The following is a 20,171-nucleotide window of genomic DNA, read 5'->3' as shown; positions in this document are numbered from 1 at the left end:
ATTCATACATTGCACACCTCCACATCACTGTATTGCTAATTTTACTAACTTTTATTGTAGTATTTCTACTTTTGATTCTTGTTTGTTCTTTAATACTTCATAGGAACTTCATCTGTAGTGCCTGGAATTTGCTTAATATCTCTCTTAGTTCATCCAAATTTCTCTAAATTTTGTATGGGCTGTTATTAGTACCATTTGTGTTGTTCTCCTAACTTATGACAATTTAGCCTATTTCTTTGATAAGCTTTGTTTATTGTGCTTATTAATGATACTTGATTTTGAAGCAACCAACTTCATGTTTTACTACTCAGGGACGCAACATGCCCTTGAATGCATTCTACCGCATTGCACGGAACACAATGAGCATGTGGTTCCGTCAGGCTGAACCACCAGCATCTGAAGTGGAGCAGGAATTTTGGCGCCACGTAACTCTACGACAGAGTCATGTTTGCGTTCACTCTGGTTCCATTGACTCTAGTGGCTGGGGATATGGTTTCCCATGTTCTAAAAACAGCCCATTTGCACGTCATCCATGGAATCTTAAGGTGCTCACCAACAATAGTGGTTCAATCCTGCGATCCATTGGACCTATAATGGGTGAGTTCACAGTAATATTATAGTTCTAAATGTTTCAAGCTTATTGTAAGTTTTCAGATAATGGAAGAATATACAGAATTTAGTGAGCCCCCACAATGCAGGTACTCTATTGTACTTTAAGGTGGAGAAAATGTCAGCCACTGATACATCACACTTTTTATTCATCCAGACTTTAGGTAGTTTTTGAAGAAAATTATCCCATGAAAATATTTTTATTATCTAATACCAAGTTGGAATTAAATAACTGCGGTGGAATTTTAGGTGCCTCACAGCTGTATCTCTTCAGCTTTGTCAGCCAGGAAGGAAAGCTGGAAGGAAATGGTAAAAGAGTAGAAAGACAGGGGAGAGAAGATGTGAGGAAGAACTGTGAGGGGGGAGGGGTTGTTTTTGTTATCAAATCTTCATATTGGATAGTTATATGTGCACAGTAGGTAGGCAGAAAGTATGCTTAAAAGGCATGTTTCTTTAAGTTATACATGGAATATTTGACATGGATAATACTGTATCATTAAAGACTCATAAACTATTTTTTCTGCATAGTCCAAATGAGTACTAATACACTTAATGTTATGAGATGCATTTTTATATCCCCTGTCCATAGAAAGTGGTGTGTTTTCTCAGCCTCCCAGACATTACTTCAGACTTTGTGGACAGACGACCTAAAAATCATACTTCAATATATGTCTCATTCTTCATGGGGACCATGTAAAATAAAATACAAGGGCGTTTCAAAAAGTAACAGCAAATTGACAATATTTCACGAAACGAATACCCCAGGCATTTCAAACTCCCGCACAGGGAAGATACATTCTTAGAGAAGGTTTTGACACTGCCCAGTAAATGGCGTGGCGTACTTAATTTGAAGGGATGCATATACGAAATGGCGGCGCCCTTAGCTGTTTGCACCGTAGAGGAGCAGCGAGCAATCATCAGATTTTTGTGGTCAGAGGGTGTGAAACCTCGTGAAATTCATAGAAGAATGCTGCATTTGCGAGAGAAGAGTGTATGAGTGGGTAGATGCGTTTAAAAATGGGTGTACATCAATCTGTGATGACCAACGCTCCGGTCGTCCATGATAACGCACGCCCTCACACCATTCGGAGATTGAGATTTCAGATCTTACAGCCCTGACATTGCTCCCTCTGATTATCATGTGTTTGGATCCCTGAAGGACGCGTTGATTTGGGAATGATGACGAGGTCAAAGAAGCGGTGCATTCCTGGCTAAAGGCACAACCAAAAACATTTTTTTCTGATGGAATAAAGAAGTTGGTGCAACGGTGTGAGAAGTGTATTGAAAAGGAGGGTGATTATGTAGAAAAATGACATCATTTGTATCTCTAATTGAATTATATTTCTCAAAATATTTAATTTGCTGTTACTTTTTGAAACACCCTCGTAGTTCATAAGCCATACATTGAAGTTGTATTATTCACAGGAGATAACAGAAGTTGAAATAAAAAAAAGCTACAGAATGTATATAAAGTAGTGTATAAAACAACTAGTGAATTGTATCTTATTCTAATCTTTTTTCTACTTCGCAAAGTTCAAACATGTCATTGTCATATTGACAAAGTCTTTCATACCCATGCCAGTTATAAATTTGCTCTTCATCTTTGGAGAAACAGAAAGTGCAAACATCATCAGCAGCAGTAGCAACAAGGTTTAAACCAAGTGGTTTTTTTCTGATCTCATAATCATATACACAACTAGAATTGGTCCTTAAAACATTTCCATGGGCATCCTACATTCCTCCTTTTGGTCGGTCAGTAATGTAGTAGATGTTTAGGAATACAACAGTCCAGTCTACACAAATGTTCCAACCAGTCATTTCTGTATTGGATTATTATGTCAGTTAATTTAAAGATCTTCAATTCTTGTTGTATCTCCTCACTTTGCTTCCAGCCCAGAAGTGTATAGCCTGCTACCTACCTTATACATTTTATTTCCACTGCTTCAATTTGTTTCATTTGTCTCTTTGTTCATGTCCATTTCTCTGATTCATAAAGTAGCTCGGGAACTGCCATTAAAAAGTAAAGCTGTCCCACTATACTCCATGTAGGCGCTTGGGGGAGTGGAGGTATAGCTCCTACTCATTCTTGACCTCGGCACTAGATGGGGGTGAGTGGTCAGCGTCACGCCCTGGCCGGCTTTACTCCCGGGAAAGGACCCCGGTACCCATTGGAGAGGAGGCTGTGTGGGCCCCAGAGCCGGTCTGGACATAGAGGCTAGAGGAATAATCCTCTGCCCCCATCGGGGATCGAACCCCGGCCGTCCAGCCCGTAGCTAGTCACTATACTGACTGAGCTATCCTGGCTCCTTGGGAACTGCCATTATCTTGTAAAATTTTAGGCATGTTTCTTTACTTGTTGTTTTGAGACATCTTTTTATTGTTAAACTTATTTATTTTATTGATAGCATTATTGTCCTTATTATTTGAAATATTATTATATCCCCGAAAGAAGAATATTAATGACAAATTTGAGATTTTCTCACTCACCAGCCTTAATTTTTCTCTTATTATTAAGTAAGAGTGAGTTTGTCGAGTCCTGATCATTCAAAACATACTATTCGGTGAATTGCTTCAGAAAATATGCCTTGTAAACTTACTTTCATCCTACCCCTCATATATTCCCTGAATAGGCTGAAAATTTGGGTGCATGTACTGACCAGTGTGTTTGCATAATGAAGCTGTTCATTACTTCATGATAGAAGAGAGAAATCTGTCCTTCAGTTGTGTTCTGTACTATCCCTTAACATTGTACATAGTGATCAGAAGTGTTTATGTGTGAGTTGCAGGTGTTACTGTTCCCACCCTCCATGTTGGAATGCTGTTTACTGCATGCTGTTGGTATAGAGATCCACATGGTCTACCATGGGTTGAATACCTTCATACTGGAGCCAATAAAATTTGGTAATAATTCTACTGGTATTTATTATATATCAGCACGTGTCCTCAACTATACTCCATAAGAACTGAATAAGTAAAGTGTTTTGAATGCCGCAGTTGAGTGATCACCACTCTTGTTTTGTTTTTGGGAGTCCCATGTTTAAATCTTGATTCAGACATCATATATCCTGACAAGTTTTTTATGGTTTGTGTCAGTTGCTCAAAAAAATTCTGAGATAATACCTTAAAATTCATCACAATCACTTCCTTGTATAGCCTTTCTAATTCATCATTCACTTTCACTGTATATTTTGACACAATATAACCTATGCAGTTGCAAATGTGTTAAGTAGACAATAACACCGAGTAGAATATGTCAGTATGACATATTCTTCTGTGATTGACTCCAATTTTGTTATGCAATAGGTGGTTTAACTAACTGATTTTGTTATAATGTGGAGCTGGAAGTTTCATTAGAGTGACAACAGAAGCCACACCCATCCAGTGCATATTATTATAATCTCTTGCAACTTAACCCTAATCTTTTCACTGCTACATTAGTACATGCTGCAGTGGTTCTCTTAGTGCTAAATGAGTTCGCATTCATACAAATGTTTTTGTATATTCCAGTATTATCTGTTACTTATGAAACCATTTTCTTTCCATATATTGCAGGTATGGTATTCCTGATGAGTATAGTTCAGTGTTCAGATCAGCTTTAACAAAACTAGTGCCCAGGTATTGCAAGAATAAGACAATATGGCTTCCTTCAGACACCGCAATGGTTCCTCCACCAATGTTGGTGAAACATGGTGTTTCATTGTGCCACACAGTACAGGAGCCCGGCCAGTTTATTTTGGTGTTTCCACGTGCTTTTACATCCAGTATTTGCACAGGTTACCTGGTATCCGAGAGTGTCTACTTTGCACAGCCTAACTGGCTCAACACAGCAGAACAAGTATTCAGGGTACGTTTTTAGCTAGGAGTCTTTGCATGCTTTCTATATTTTATATTGGAAGTGCAAGTTCTTATTGAGTTCAACCCATCTCCTTTCCAAGATATTTCAGAGCAAGATAGAAAAGTCATTTTACAGTTGTGGGAAGTTTTGTGCCCATAACATGGTCTGTTACTTTGATTTAAGAAAGCATTTGAAAACAAATTTCTTAAGAAAATATTTGAACCTAGGTAGATGAAGTGATTGGAAAATTTCAGTGCTATGTAGTTGAGCTACTGACAGTTTTGTTAAGTAATTCAAAAGTAAATATATGTGGAAAGTTTAGGATATTACATAACAAGGAACTTAATGTCTTATGCACATTACATAGTGTTGTTAGAATAGTGAAATTAAGATAGCAATAGGCTGGGCACATAGCTACTACAGTTGGGAAGATGAATGTATGTTTTCTTACACAACTGGTACTTTGACATGGCTTTCTGCATCATATTGCAAAAAATAATATCATCGAAATGCACGTAAAAATTTATCATAAATTTTATATGTATTTAGTCTAAATTAATTTCAAATTCCTATAAGAATACCTTATATGTTACACTGTTATATTTTTTTAACATGCCATATGCCTATAATAAATGTCAATGATTGACACTTCTTCTTGTGTTTGGGAAATATTGAGATTGATTCTCAGCCTCGAGAGAAGCTATCCTGGCTGAGGTTAGTCATCCCACCATTTAGCTCTATGTAATCTATGTGCTGTTGAAAAATCGCTAGAAACAAGGTATAGCATTCAGCTCAATTTCATAGTTACAGGCATAGTTGATTTTTTATTCATCCGTTGATGAACATTTTGAATTAGTATTTAAGATGTTAAGAAGATATGTGAATTTAGTGCTGTAATAATTTCTCCAGTATGTAGAAGCATGGAACATTTTTTAATCCTGATCACCACCCATTGTCACCATACTAGCAATATATGAACCCAAACTTTTGTAATGTGACTGTGAAAATGTTATCATTTTTAAACAATTTAAATAATTTTTTTTAAACTCGATATGAAGTAGTAAAAACTCCTATATATGTGTTGTCTTTTTACTTTCTACATTCTGTTCACTGTATTTCTTATTTCAGGATATTCAGAACAGTTGTGAACCTTCCATGTTCTCTTTGGAGAGACTACTGTTCAGTATTTCAACAGATGGTAGAACAAATGTTGAAGTTTTGAAACAGGTATGTAGTGATTGAATGTTTGTCCATCTTTTCCATGCGGCAGCACACTGAAATATAATTTGTCATTTCATGGCACTACAAATCATGTGTTCATTTAAAGTGTCTTGTATTATGCACAGTGAAACCCCTTTAAGGTTGTCTATTATCTGAAATTAAATTTTAGTGATCTGAAATCATTCTCAGTAGTAAATTTCCCCAGTTTCAGGTTTTCCTCACACTGGTATTTAAATCCTTACATATCCAGAGAAACCTTAAATACAGATTTCATTGTTTATATGAATGTATGTATGATCTTGTTCATACTATTCCATATGATACATTATGGTCTTCATTTATACTTTTGTAATGTTAAATACAGTTCAGAAAAAAACATAACAGATCAAACACATGAACCTAACTAAATAAAAGATACCACACTGTTCTTCTATTTTGTTCATTATTCTCCATCTCAGAAAATGTGTCAATATTTGTGTACTAATTTTTTGAGGGTGTTTCTTTTGAGACTCATTTAAGCTAGACCCAGTTCAGTTGAATACTAAATTCGCCCAACAATATCAGATTTCATGGAAGTTCGTAGAGTAGTTTCAGATGTGGAAATTTCAGATAGACGCAGAGACACAATCTGACCCATATTTGCCATGTGTAAAGAACGTGTATGGACTGTAACTTGCTAATGTAGCCTAAAAATAATTATATGTTTACAAATGAATTCTAAATCTGTTCATATGCATACTTCAATTTTGTTTTTGTTCTTAAATATATGTAAACAAGGGCTCAGTTTTTGCATCTTTGAATATAGTAATAATAAAAAGCAATGTGATCAGAAAAAGAAATTTCTCTTACTGACATTTTGTCTTCAAAAATGAGGGTTAGAAGATTGTGCAAGATAAATAAATTAATTTGTATTGTAGGCATCATGTTATTTGATATGGATTCCTTTATGCTTTTCATTTATTGAGGCATGTAAATAATATTTTGAGATGTTATGTAGTGTACATTATGAGCTTAATCGTGATCTGAATATTTAACCTCATTGACACAGAACCTGTTACCAAAATCTCATTTTCTTGTCCTTATTGTCAGAGTAATGGGATTTTACTATTTTATTTTATAGGTTCTACCAATGATTGTACAGATCAGACAGCAGGAACTGGACTATCGTAAGCAACTGTATGCATTGGGACTTAAAACATCGGAACGTTTGCCATTGCCTGAAGTGAACATTAAACGTCGTAAAGCTCGCCAAGCTCGCGAAGAGGAGGCAGATTATGAGTGTGAGATGTGTCGAGCTAACCTCTTTGTGTCATTGGTAAGATGGTTTGTAAACCTACATGCCATGATGCACTGCCCATGTGTTGTTTGGGTTATCAGTTCAAAGGTGTTGAGACAGATATGACATGTAACACATTGGGAGACAAGAAAAGAATGTAAAATTTTTGTCATGAATCTCAAGGGAGGAACTATTGCTGGAAAGATAATGTTAAAATGGATCTTAGGAATATAAATAAATAAATCCATGGCGTAACAGATGTTGAAATGTTGAGTGAATTAAATTGGCTCAGGTTAGAGTTCATTGGTGGGATTTTGTGACGATGATGATAGGCATTTGTAGTTCATGAAAGGAAATTTCTTGACCAGCTGAATAACTGTTAGCTTCTCAATGAGTTTATTATTTATTTAATTACATTCTCCATCCTGGGAATCTTGTCAGTATAGCAGACAGCATGCATGGGAGATCACACAAGGAATTGTCAATGTCACTAATATATTGCCCCATGTGAAGGCTGTGTTGGATCACTGGATCAATCTGTAAATTGCCTGATGGTATCAGTGCATGTCATTTGGTGGACAGAGTGGCACTAGGGTAGAATTTTCTTCGAGTATTTGAAATTTCCCTGCTATTCATATGTCATACTTATCTGTCACTGCCCCCGGATTGTATTACAAATGTAACTAGCAATATATAAATTATAATTTTGTGATCCTCAATTAGGTCTTTTCATCTGACCTCATAATAAAAGTTTAGTTTTTGTGTGTAATAAGCAGGATTGAAAACGGTAAAAGTAGTCTGGTTATGTTCAAATTAAAGAAGTTTAGTTTCAGAATACAGTATGCAAGGATTAAGTAAATACAGTAGAACTTGTCTAATTATTGGTTCAAACTCAAAAAGCTTAATTTTGCATAGAGTAAGAATTAGAGAACTTATGTAAAAGAAAAGCTGTTTTAAATGGAAAGCTGTCTTTATTAAAATTTTCTCCACTCCCACCAAAATATAAATGTGAACAGCACTGTAATAAATAGATTTCCTGATGTGTTTGAAAACATAACCATTAATTAATCACCATACTAAACTGTCTTCACTTGGTCTCTTTCATACACAGCTATTAACAAAATGATCCACACACCCCTTGAAAGAGCTGATTCAGCTGTGTTTCCAGCATGGCAGAACTCAGTAGCATTCATAAAATAACAGAAATAATATGTAATATTTTTTATCCAGATGTGATTATTTTGTTAAATAGATATTTGTCTATTTGTCTGAAATGGAAAGATGATGCACTTAAATGATTCTGTTATGAGTAGATTTTACTGTGTTTACTCTATGTTCACAGGTAACTAACGCACATGAAGAAGCAGTTTACTGTCTTCCTCATGCAGTAGAACTTCTGACAAAGAAGAGGCATGATCTCAAATACTGCAAACTCTTGTACACATATGATCAGGTAACAATCTGAAATGGAGCATGAGTAGTTCTTTATAGAACACAATACCATTACAGACCTCTCATCTGTCATTAAGCATATCAGCATATTGGTTGTGCAAATTTGTGAGGTGGGAACAGCTCTAGTGCCATGTAGTGTTTGGTCTTTAAATTTAATATGATGATATTAAAAAATGTGCAATTTCATGTAAAATTTGTGAAAGGAGATATCATTTCTGTTGGACGAATAAAAGAGTACAGAAAGTAAAATAGCCCTTTGAGGGAAGAACAGATTGCTCTGGAAAGTATTTGGTCTTTACAGGGATGAAGAACATGGGTAATTTAGGATATTACATAATAAACTCTGTCTTTTATGAGAAAACTTAATGTCATTAGGATTTTGATGTAAAGGAGGTAACATTGGGCTGGATGTGTTTCTCAGTTCAGAATATGCAGAACTTTAGTGAAGACTGAGGAGGTGCATTTTCAAGAGACAGGTTGTGAGGGTGGGAGGTGGATGGAACTGGCTCATGAGTGTGTCAAATGGTAGGCTTTGGTATTAACAGTGTTAAACTATTACTAACTAGATACTTATGATTTGTTTCCATTGCTCTTTACAGGCTGAACTGAATGAACTAATTCAGAAGCTACAAGAAAGAATTGAAGCGAAGAGTCAGAGAAAATCGCAAGGGAAGCACAGCACCTCTTCACATAAGCCATGACTGCAAACATATATTTGTTAAGGTGAGTAGTGATTGGAAGAGCCTGAAGCTGTAGCTACTATCACTGCCACTAGAGGTAATAATGACAAAAAAAATAATTTTTAAACATATTGAAAGCAAGAATTAAATATGTGATGCTTTTGTACCTTATTTTGACCTAGGGTTTATTTTAAGAAATGCACATACAGCAGAAACAATGCTAGAGTGAAATGATTTGAAATATAGTGTAATAAATGCTGCCAGATGTTGTAGATAGGAATGTTTATTTTATACAGGCTTTTCATTTGATGCTTCTGTTTGTAAAACAACTGTTTTAGAAATATAAACACTTTACTTTATACCTGTAATATGTAAATTAAGAGTTTCAGAGAATATATTCAGAGACCTATTTAAAACATACTGAAGCAGGTCTCAACAAATTTTGTCATTATAGGTGCCACCTTCAGAAATTTGGGGACAGAAACCAAAAAGATAAATTGGAAAGATATTATTTTTAAGTCAGTGGTTATGAAATACACATTTGTTTTCACAGAAATTTTATACAGTGAACAAATGTAGATTAATAGTTCTTTGTGTGAATGTAGCAATATTGTAAGACTCTAACACATTATAATATTCAGTGGGCTTTGTCTTAATGATAAAGACTCAAAGTACAGTATAACTGTGATAGAACGAATATGGCCTATAATGAGAACTGCATTACAGCAAGCACATTAATCGGCCCCATCAATTTCTTCACGTTGAATATGTGGAAAATGCCACATAAAAAGTAATTGTTTTTTATCATTTTCATTGCACTTAGCAGTTCATAACTTTCATCTGTTTGCATCATATACTTGCAGTTTTACTTCTGAAGCTATTGTGGGTTTTAAAGGTACTATTAATCCACCCTCTTTGCCTCTTCATAGTCTACACAGATTACCTACCTGCTAATCTAGGAGATGAAGTCCACATTCCAGATTATAACTGTGAGTAGCTTATCCCTTGCAGATTTTAGTTCCTGAAGGGAGGAGGAAAGAGAACACAGAAGAATTTTATAAAGAACAATTCAGAATTGCAAGCTATTAACAGATTTTGCTTCCTTCATTGACATGAGAATTTTAAACACTTTCTTTAATCTCTTCTCTAAGAGAGCTACACAAAAATAATAGACTATGTAATTACCAACAAGAAACTCTTTTCTTTAATACAAGAGTATGTAGAGGAAGTGAGGCAGGATCAGATTGTTTACTGATTTCATTTTTGATAATGTTTAAAAGGTGTTTGAAAATAAAATCAAAACAAATACTACCCACAAAATAAATTTATAAAGTACACTTATTAAGAAATGGAAGGAAGTGTCAGACTCATATCAGAATAGAATGAATAAACATATGCAGGAGGTTAACTTGAATAATAACAGTATTAATCAAGTTTGGGAAATTTTCAAATCCATAGTACACAGAACAGCAACAGAAGCATTTGAAGAAAAAAGGTTAGCTACCAGAGGAATACAAATGCAGCACAGAAAATAAAAGATAAGAAACAAGCATACTGGGTGTTTACATAAAGCAGCTCTGCAACAGACATAACTGAATAGTGGAACTAGAATATGATGTGCACAGACATCAAAATAAAGCTTATAAAATAATTAAAGAGTCAAATAAAGCAGAGAAAAATGCTGCAATATGCTTTGAACCCTATACCCTCTGCATCAATGGGAACAATGTTTTCAAGAATTATGGATAAGCAAAAAATAAGTAACAGTTATGATGGCAGAAAATGAAGTTTATTAGGTCCCATTACTCTGGATAAATTGTTATTAACATTCAGAAGTAACAGAAGCACCAGGACCAGACAATACAAATATAGAATTAACAAAAAAAGGCATTGTTACCTTATCTTGTGAAATTTTAAGAATTTTTGAATTCATGTTGGAAAACTGGTTCGATTCCTGATGATTGGGAAAAAAATTGATGTTGGCAATATTTAAGAAAGGCAACATATTTATAGAGGCATAGATCTGTTGAACTCTTTTTTAACTGGAGTATGCAAAAGTATTATTAGAGTGAGTAAATAAAATAGCAGAAAGCATTTTAAGAGAGGAATGAAATGGCTTCAGGAAATGCTGCTATTGCAAACATAGTGTTTATTCAGTAACCCAACTAATAGAAAAAATAATTTAATCTTCCCACATATATTGCCTTTATAGATTATATAAAGGCTTTTTATATGGTTAACAGAATAAGTTATGGCAGATATTTGCACTGAAAGGATTTCTTAAATTCAGTGTACATGGCTATTTCTTGCCTTTTCACTAATGTAGCCATGTACCAAGATGCAATCCTTAAAATTCTTCTACATTGTTCATCATTTAAAAGAATACCTATGAAATATGATCAACTGTTCTGTGAGCTTGAAGACCAGTGATACAGAAATAAATATGTAACAGAGAATGAAGATTTTGAATTAATGCTCTTTGAGTGTTTTTGCCAGAAAAGACTGACTGGCATACCTTTCGAGAGACCAGCCATCAATACAAGAACTATTTTGTGGCACATTTTACAGTTTAACATAATAGCTGAATCATGCCATCTCTGGATCCCTGGTATGCGTAACATCAAAATGCTGCTTGTATTCCAGTCTTGGGGTTTAGAACCAGCCCATAACACTACTACAGATACATAAAAATTGCTTTGACTTTTTAAACTTTTTATGCATTATATCTGTCAAGCAGGTTTGATTCAAGGTGATATGTTTATTCTCATGCACATATACACACACAAGATTATGGGTGGAATGTATGGGGGACTTGCAGTATGCTGCAAATAATGGGAAAACTTGCTTGTAAAGGATGGTGTCTAATAATCTCTAATTTGTGAGTACAAGAGGTTATGTAAGTGGGAAAAATATTTAGTATTTGATTATGGTAATGGTAAAAACATCAAGAATTAAATTATCATTTTAATATCTTCATTATACTGTATATTCCATCATAAAAGACAAAACCTATTACGTAAGATTTGAGGTTTTCACAGCGGTGAGTATGAGGATTTCTGTCTTCTGGGTTGTTGCGCCGTGTAGTCTGGTCGATGCTAACCAACGTTTCAGAGGTCATACTGCCTCTGTCATCAGGGCGATGAATATGCCAATAGGGTGTGTGGGGCTAGGTTTATAGGGCCGGAATGTGAAAGGTGTAGCCTGCCCCGAGCCAATGGGAGCAGGCGTGGGAGTGGACCAATGGGAGCGTGTGGGCGAGTGTGGGAGAGGGAGAGAAAGGGTGAGTTCGGTTGGATGGATCCTGGCCCTGAAAAGGGCCATGTTAGTGGTCTGATTGGTTCTGGTGGTGCACTCTTGCCCGCTCTGATGGCGGAGGCAGTATGACGTCTGAAACGTTGGTTAGCATCGACCAGACTACACGGCGCAACAACCCAGAAGACAGAAATCTTCAAAACCTACGTTTAACATAAGTCCCCCAAAACTAGGGGTCGTCTTATACATAAAGCATCAAATATGAACCTTAAATTCTTAAATACTGTTATGTTATTTATGTATATCAAACATGAGGTTCAGTTAGAAATAATTATAATGGGAATTAAGTGATTTGCATCAGTTAACATAGAGATGTTAATAAAATAATATGTAGTGGGATAGCATGACCACAATTACTGTAATTACAAAGTTGTCAGGATGAACAAAACACCAGAGCCAAATGTAAAAGCCAAACATAAATCCAGACAACTACCAGAATTTTGATGAGGATTTTGCAGGATTTTAATGAATGTTAGTTAAAAACAAACAATATATTTTATAGTTGTTTTATCTGGCAAATATAGCCTAAGGCTTAAATTTTTAATTGAAAATTCAGGGTCATCTTATGTGCCAAGTCATTTTGTACTCCAGTATATGTGTTAATTTGTGCAAACAATGTCAACATACCTGCATTCATTGGAGATTATGTATTTCAACTATTTTTGGGTATTACAAATACCTGTTAGAAATTTTAATAAGGATTTTCCTAATTTTATAAATTTTTGTTATGTCAAGGTTACACTCTGCATTTATAAACCATTAATCAGCATGTTTTTGGAGCAGTGTGTTTACAATTATTCATCATAAAGGCATTCTTTGTGATGCACAAGCAGATAGGCTGTGTTTAATTTCAAATCACTGTGGTCTGTGCTTTCCTGCCTTCTGATGACATAGTATGAACAGAGAGTCTTGTTTTGTTATCATCTGAAGCTGTGATCTGCATGTCAGATTTGCATCTATAAACTACCAGTTTTACATACATAAATTAACTCTTCCTTGAGAAGCTGACAGTCACTCAGGAGATAAAATTCACCATATTTCATGAAACCACAAGGTTTATTACTGTGTCCTTAAGATCCCACCATTGAACTAAGTTTTGAACTTGCATACATTAATATAGAAAAAATTCAGTGATTCCAGAAAATACTAGGTGAAATGAATTGGCAACATGGCTGCCTGGTTCCCAGGATTTGTTGAGCCCTGAACAGAAATATGAATTAAAATTGGAATTTGGTAAGATAAATGACCACTATTCATTGTCCATGGCAATTTACCATATATATTCTTGTGTGATATTGATTCTATAATGTTTATTGTGCGTACAAGATGCAACTCTTGATTACATACATGAATGACAGAAATGGACACTTTGGATAAAGCAAAACTTTATTACAAATCTAAGAAAATGTTAAGTAAATAAATGTGCCTAAGGTCAGTAAGACAAAAAAGCAAAACTCTGATTTTCATAAATATATTATAAGAGCATGAAAGTTAAGTTTATAAATGTTTAATATTTTTAGTGCCATTTAAATATAAGAATACTAAAAACTAACTCCAAGTATTTCACGGATTACATATTCCTTGTGCAGCTAATCGAGGGTGTAACTACATTATGTTCAAGTATTAACTATGTTTAGCAACTCCAGAAGTTATTAATATGCACCAGTTTCTTTAACCCTTGTACCCTACTTGGAGTATTTTCTGATTCCAAAATTAACTAATTACAAGGACCAGAGAGTCCTTTTTGAGATGCCAAAAGTCACTTGACTTGTCAAGAAATTATCCATCTTTTATGGAACCCAGAGGTTAATCAGCATCTTCAAATCTCTTGGTCTTAAGATCCATTGTAACACATTATAGTATTATCCTCTCATTTATTTATGTCCACCAAGTGGCTTCTTCCCTTTAGGTTTTCTGGTCAAAATTTTGTATGTGTTTCTCTTCTCCTTCACTGCTTTTTGTTTAATTCTGGGAGCATGATAGACATTTAGTTATACCTTCTTCAAGATTTTCTGTGAGAATATATGTACTTTCCAAATTCCTTTATACTCTTATTTGGAGATTATAAGAGTAAGTACATGCAAGCAAGAGTGTCAGAACTATGAATCTTTAAACATGTCTTTTAAAAGTAAAGCATTAATAAGATTGAAAAATTTGTTCATGTAAGAAAAACTTCTTGTAGATTTTAAACAATTGAGAAGGAAGTAGGGTAGAAGGGTTAACTGGTTTTTGTGTGTAATACTGTATCATACAGTGAGGTATTGTAATTGATATTGTGAGAACTTGTTCTAATACACAGGATAAGAATACATCAGTTTCAATTACCTACTTAAAAACCCAGTGAAGATAATATTTATATACTTAGGTTTGTTGGCAAAATAAATTGAATGTAATTAAGCTTTAAATGAGAAGTAATAATGAGTATGTCTTTTATAATAATTATAATGAATATTGTAGCTAACATCTATTCATATTTTGTAGGGTAGATTAATTCTATAATACATATCCCAGTAGCATACTGTAAGCCTACTTCTTTTCTTTAGGGTTTTCAATTGAAAATGCTATCATCAGTTACATGGGCAGGACCTTAACATAATAAATGAATACAGACTTTATTATTATTACTGTTATTAATTTCAAATCTGCAGCAGTTAGCTTTATCCATTTGTTATTCTGAAACAGTTTACTTCCAGTGCATTTTATTATCATCCAGCGATGTGGATTGTTGTGGTGTCTTCTTTATTACTATAAATTATTACATAATTTTTAAATTTTTTATTAACATTTATTAGCTTCTTCTACTTCCAAATTCTAAAGTTTTGTTCTAAGACTGTTCAGAATGGTGTAATAAAAAGTGCTAAAACCTAAAATTTATAGTTGTCTGTGTTCTTCTGGATTGTGAAATCATACGGAGAACTTTAGTATCTACCTACTAATCCACATGGCATTATAAACCAGAAGAACAACAATGACATCTTCATTGGTATGAGAACCTCAAGTCTCACAATTCTAAAATTGGTCTCTCCAGCACATCTGTGTACATCATAGGTCTCTCCTTCCTTACGTGAGCACATGTTCTGATACTCTGTTGGGTACCCTTGCAAGAAAATTTGATTCACCCTATTTCAAGGGGTGCTCTCCCAACCTCAACAGTGTAGCCTGATTCCTATAAAAGGGGGAGTAGCCTAAGTAACTGTCAGTCACAGAGCAGCGAGCACACCTGCCAGGAGTATATATTTGGAATTTATGCAAAATATTCTTGAAATACATAATTCTCTGTCCTTCCTAAGTGTTGCAAGCATTTTGTTTGATATTATAATATTCCTGTATTAATATAGACTGTTTTTAGTCCTTTTCTGGGTTTATAATCAGGCAATCTGTATTCAGCCATTACTCTCGGAAAATACGTCTCTGCTGCTTCTAGTCTGCTTTCTATTTTCTCTTACATATTTCTTATGTATTTGTATTATATGTTTGTTTACATTCACCTTCATCAGATTAGACTCGGTTGTGTGTTAGAGTAGAGAAAACCAGAGCATTCTTCCCTTGAAAGTGTTGTAATTAATAAATTCAGAGTATAATATATAATATTTTAATTAGTGGCAGTGTGAGATTTACATTGTTATGATCTAATTATAGGAAAATCTTATAAATATCTATTTAATATACAAGAGAACAGAAGAGATGATAAGGTTCTTGTCCTTAGGTTCTGTGACTCCAGTTCAGAATGTAGCTTTGGCTTTCAGGAATGAGCCACATTGAATGTTGTAACATTTGATGCAGCTCATCCCTGAAAGCTGAAGTTATACATTACATACAGTTGATAAGGTTGTTATGGTAAAGAAGGGACAGACAGTTCATAAATAAGGATATTGTGAAGAGTGGTGACACTTCTAACTTCACAGATAGGGCAGAAATTTGTGTGTGATTTAGTTAAAAAAGAGTAACAGAGATTTGTTATGTGGAGATAGTTCAGTGAAGTAGGTGCGTCAAGTGTGCTTGTGTAAACCTTCTTTCCAGGTTTAGTTCACAGTGGCAGAGTGTGTTTACTTTTTCTCGTTAAACAAACTCCCTGTATTTATGTTATGAATAGCAGTGGCCTTGTATGTGTGCCATCTCGATCTTTATGCAGTGAGAAAATTAAAAGAATTGATGATAAAAAAACATTTCTTGAACTGCTCCTACATAGATTAGACACTTCTTTTTACATTTCCTTAAACATTGTTTGAGTTTGAGCCCAGAAGTTACAAAACCTGTTTTTTTTTATGTTGTAACAGAGCACACTGTTTCATGAAGTAGATTTTTTGATGTAAATACGTCTATACGGAAGGGTCATTCGGCCAAAAAAGGGAAAGGAAAACGTGTAACAAAAATGTGTAAGATCCATATCAAAAAATCGACAACAATGGTTAGCTTGTGTGCATTGTTATGTTACCTAGGAAATGTCATCTGTTTACTCGGCATTGTTGTGTTATATTACTGCCATCAACAATCCGCTTTCTTAACAAGATGGATGACATTGAAGATAACATTACGTTACATTTCATTACTTTACATACCAATGAAACAGGAATGCATTTCCCAAGGACTGGTATGCTCCCTGATTCACATTGTAGATTACAAATAATAGCTAACAAACCAAGTTTTTACTGTCACATCTAACATATTTATTTAAACATAAATAACATTTTTGGGATATTAAAAACATAGAGGCATCATCCACATTAAATATTTCACAATTAAAATGTACTCACAAGGGCATATAAAATAATTTGTCAAACATATCTATCTTCCTAGAATCTGGGATTTGTTACAACTCTGCCATGCCATTTTGAGGGATGCAGTGACCAATCCTTAAACTGTGTTCACTTCTTCACTACTCGCCTAGTCACACCATTAATATCAGCAAAAGAGGGAGTAAAAAAGAAGTCATATTCATTATAAACTATTTTGATACAAAAATACATATATTTCTAGTTGTAAAATAAGCTGTAAATTACATATAATGCAAACTAAATTTTTTGAAGTGTGATAAATTAAACACTCTCAGTGATCCATGAATCATTGGTTGAGAAACTATGGAAGGACTCCTGCTGCACTAAAACAGTTTCAGCATTTTCTTAATATTTGTGAATCTTTTTGTCTGTCCCTGCCTTATCTTTACAACCACCTCAAATAATTTGTGGTGTGGTAATTTATATTGTGTGTGGAAGAGCATCATAAAATCCATCTCTGAATGACCCCCACAGGCTGTTGTTGGTCCACAACTTTTAAGATAATGTTGCCATAAATTATTGTATAAAAGAAGTAGTTGGGTAACAATAATGTACATTCTAAGACCATGGCGTATTGACAATAGGTGTGAATATCCTTTGTCTTTAGGAGACATATTATTAACAACATATTCAGTCAGTTGTGTAGAATAAAAAAATTGTACTCAGGTTTGAAACTTGTATGTGTATTTGTAGTTTCTAAGGTCACCAAAGCATTTGTATTGCCACAGTTGAAATGTTGTCATTTTCAAGAAGTTGTCATATTAATTCAGAAATTAAATTAGTGATCATATTAGTAAAGGTACTAATTGTTCATGTGCTGTACATATCTTACATGCTGTCTTTTTAAAGTGGGTTTAAATCAACTTTAGAAACCTGTTTTATTTGATATTTTGTACAGTGTAGGAGAAATGATTGGCTTGAAATTCAAGTTCATGCTTGGACCAGAAAACAAAAAGTCTCTCTTAAATTGTGATAATTTCAAAACCATTTGTTGGGAAATCCTTTTGTGCCAAAATAGAGTCCAAACTGTTCAGATGTAAATAGTACTAGACTGTATGATGCATGACTTGAGTATCAAACAACTGGTCATGATGTATAGATACTGGAAGGAAATGACAGAATGAGTTTCTAAAAATGGTTTATGATGCTAGAGAAAAAGGATGTGACAGTAGTTAGACTTTGCATCCTTCAAGTAACATGTCTACTTTATGTTATGGTGCATGTGGCTGCCGTTTAGAATTTAAAAAAGTTAAACTCTTTCTGGCTTAAAGAAAGCTATTAGTGTTCACCTGTGTTCAAGAGTGCAGATTTACATGCTATAAAATTACAAGGTTATCTATGCATAAAGAACCATTTTTATATGAATATATAATCATTTTAAGACTAAATATTTACAAAAATTATGTGCTAGAATTTTGTCAGTGTGTATTGATATAGTTCTTTTGTAATATGCTTCATAATCCCACAGTTGGTCTGTCACCTGGCAAGAAGAACGTGAGTGCAGATAGCTTATGTATATGCTGGCAACAGTTGCCTTCCATCCCCATGTAGCTCTCACACAAAAGATTTTGTATTGTCATTTAATCATTGCTGTAATTATCAGGACACCAGTTACAAACATTTATACTGCCTAATTCCAAACTTACCAGTTAATACATGGTGCCAATCACCCCTGCTTGCTCCAGTACCATTTTAGTGTACTTAATGAGAAATCTGTTGTTCTCCACTTTCCACTTTTAGACAGTTCTTCAGTTTTTGGTTTGTATATGGTTGTTTTGGGAGTGATACAAATGACACTCATTTCATTTGTAAGAAGACTTTTATGCAACAAATATTGTATTAAAAAATAATTTAAAAGTTGAAAAAAGTATTTTTAAAATATACAGAATGAAGGTGCAAGTGTAATTGGAGAAATGCAAAGGGAAGTAATTTGCAGCAAATACCAGTATTATAAAACAATTAAAAGATTAACATGTTTGGAAACAAAATAATGAGGATTAGTAAATTGACAATTGAAAGATCCAGGGTGCAGTGAATGGAGTTATTCTTCAGTTACAGTTAAAGTGCTACTAGAATTATGCACCTATGTCATTTTGACATTTGATGTTTCTGTTAGTGAGATATAACTCTTCTGAGCCAGTATTGATCTGCATTCTACTGAACATAGTGGCTGAATGCTTAAGTACCTATGTCATTTTCAGGATGTAATGTAGTTCATTCTTGGTCTAGGCTGGCTATATGCTGCAAACCGTGTAAGTTTCAAATGTTTCAGGATGAAGAAGTTAGACCCATCTTACTACTTTACAGACCGGATTTTACAAGGGACTTGTAACTACCAGGTGTTTGTTTCTTTGATGATGGCAGCTTGATCTGAATTGGCAACGTAAAATTAATAAAACTGATAAAGCTGGACTGAGCATTTATTGGCACATGGAGTTGGGGCCCACAGAAACTCTGGTACAGGATGACATCAGATGCTTTGAGCAGTTTAGTTTAATTGCACTACTGTACTGACAGGAATTTTTATGGTTTCCCTAAGTCTATGCTGGGATAGTATCTTAAGATGGGTCATCACTGCCTCCTTCCATATCACCACTCCATGATCTAACGAAGCAAGCATGTGTAGAGATAATGCCCTAAATTTATACCCATGGGGTACCAGTTCAATTATGAGCTCAGTTACTGCCTATCCTCAGAAGTTTTCCATGGTTTTTATCACTTTTTCAGGTGAATACTGGAATAGTACCCTCAAAAATACCACAATCATCTCTTTCCAAATCCTTACCTGCTCACTATTCATGATCATTTTACAGAATAGCTTATGTTGCAGTAATGATTAAAGAGGGCCATACATGCTCGTATTTTTATTTAGATATATCTGATAACATTAATAAATGTTAGTACTCTGATCATAACTAATTTGGTGCCTATACACTACCCAGGTTTTGATGCAGATTTGTTTGTGCAGTTCAGTTCATTTTGTGTATGTGAAGTGATAAATCCTGTTAAGT

General features: G+C 34.4%; 1 protein-coding gene across 7 annotated transcripts in view; it reads left to right on the top strand.

Moving 5' to 3' along the window:
* Positions 1-19,572, top strand: part of Jarid2 (Jumonji, AT rich interactive domain 2) — a 44,253-nt gene extending 24,681 nt beyond the window's left edge. For 6 of the 7 annotated variants that reach the window (XM_022076412.2, XM_022076416.2, XM_022076414.2 and 3 more), the window contains 7 exons: positions 312-597; positions 3,396-3,510; positions 4,162-4,453; positions 5,573-5,671; positions 6,786-6,980; positions 8,284-8,394; positions 8,993-19,572. In XM_022076412.2, the coding sequence (XP_021932104.1) occupies positions 312-597; positions 3,396-3,510; positions 4,162-4,453; positions 5,573-5,671; positions 6,786-6,980; positions 8,284-8,394; positions 8,993-9,094 (1,200 nt within the window). In that variant the 3' untranslated portion in view covers positions 9,095-19,572. The remainder of the gene's footprint in view (positions 1-311; positions 598-3,395; positions 3,511-4,161; positions 4,454-5,572; positions 5,672-6,785; positions 6,981-8,283; positions 8,395-8,992) is intronic. The other variant, XM_087346625.1, reaches the window with a different exon arrangement.
* Positions 19,573-20,171: the final 599 nt, after the last annotated feature.

The sequence above is a fragment of the Zootermopsis nevadensis genome, unplaced genomic scaffold (genome assembly GCF_977971745.1).
Source record: "Zootermopsis nevadensis isolate Lab colony 2312 unplaced genomic scaffold, Znev_1.0 Znev_ptg000010l, whole genome shotgun sequence".
NCBI lineage: Eukaryota > Metazoa > Arthropoda > Insecta > Blattodea > Termopsidae > Zootermopsis > Zootermopsis nevadensis.
The sequence above is the reverse complement of the archived record's forward strand: the minus strand, read 5'-3'. Positions and strand labels throughout refer to the sequence as shown.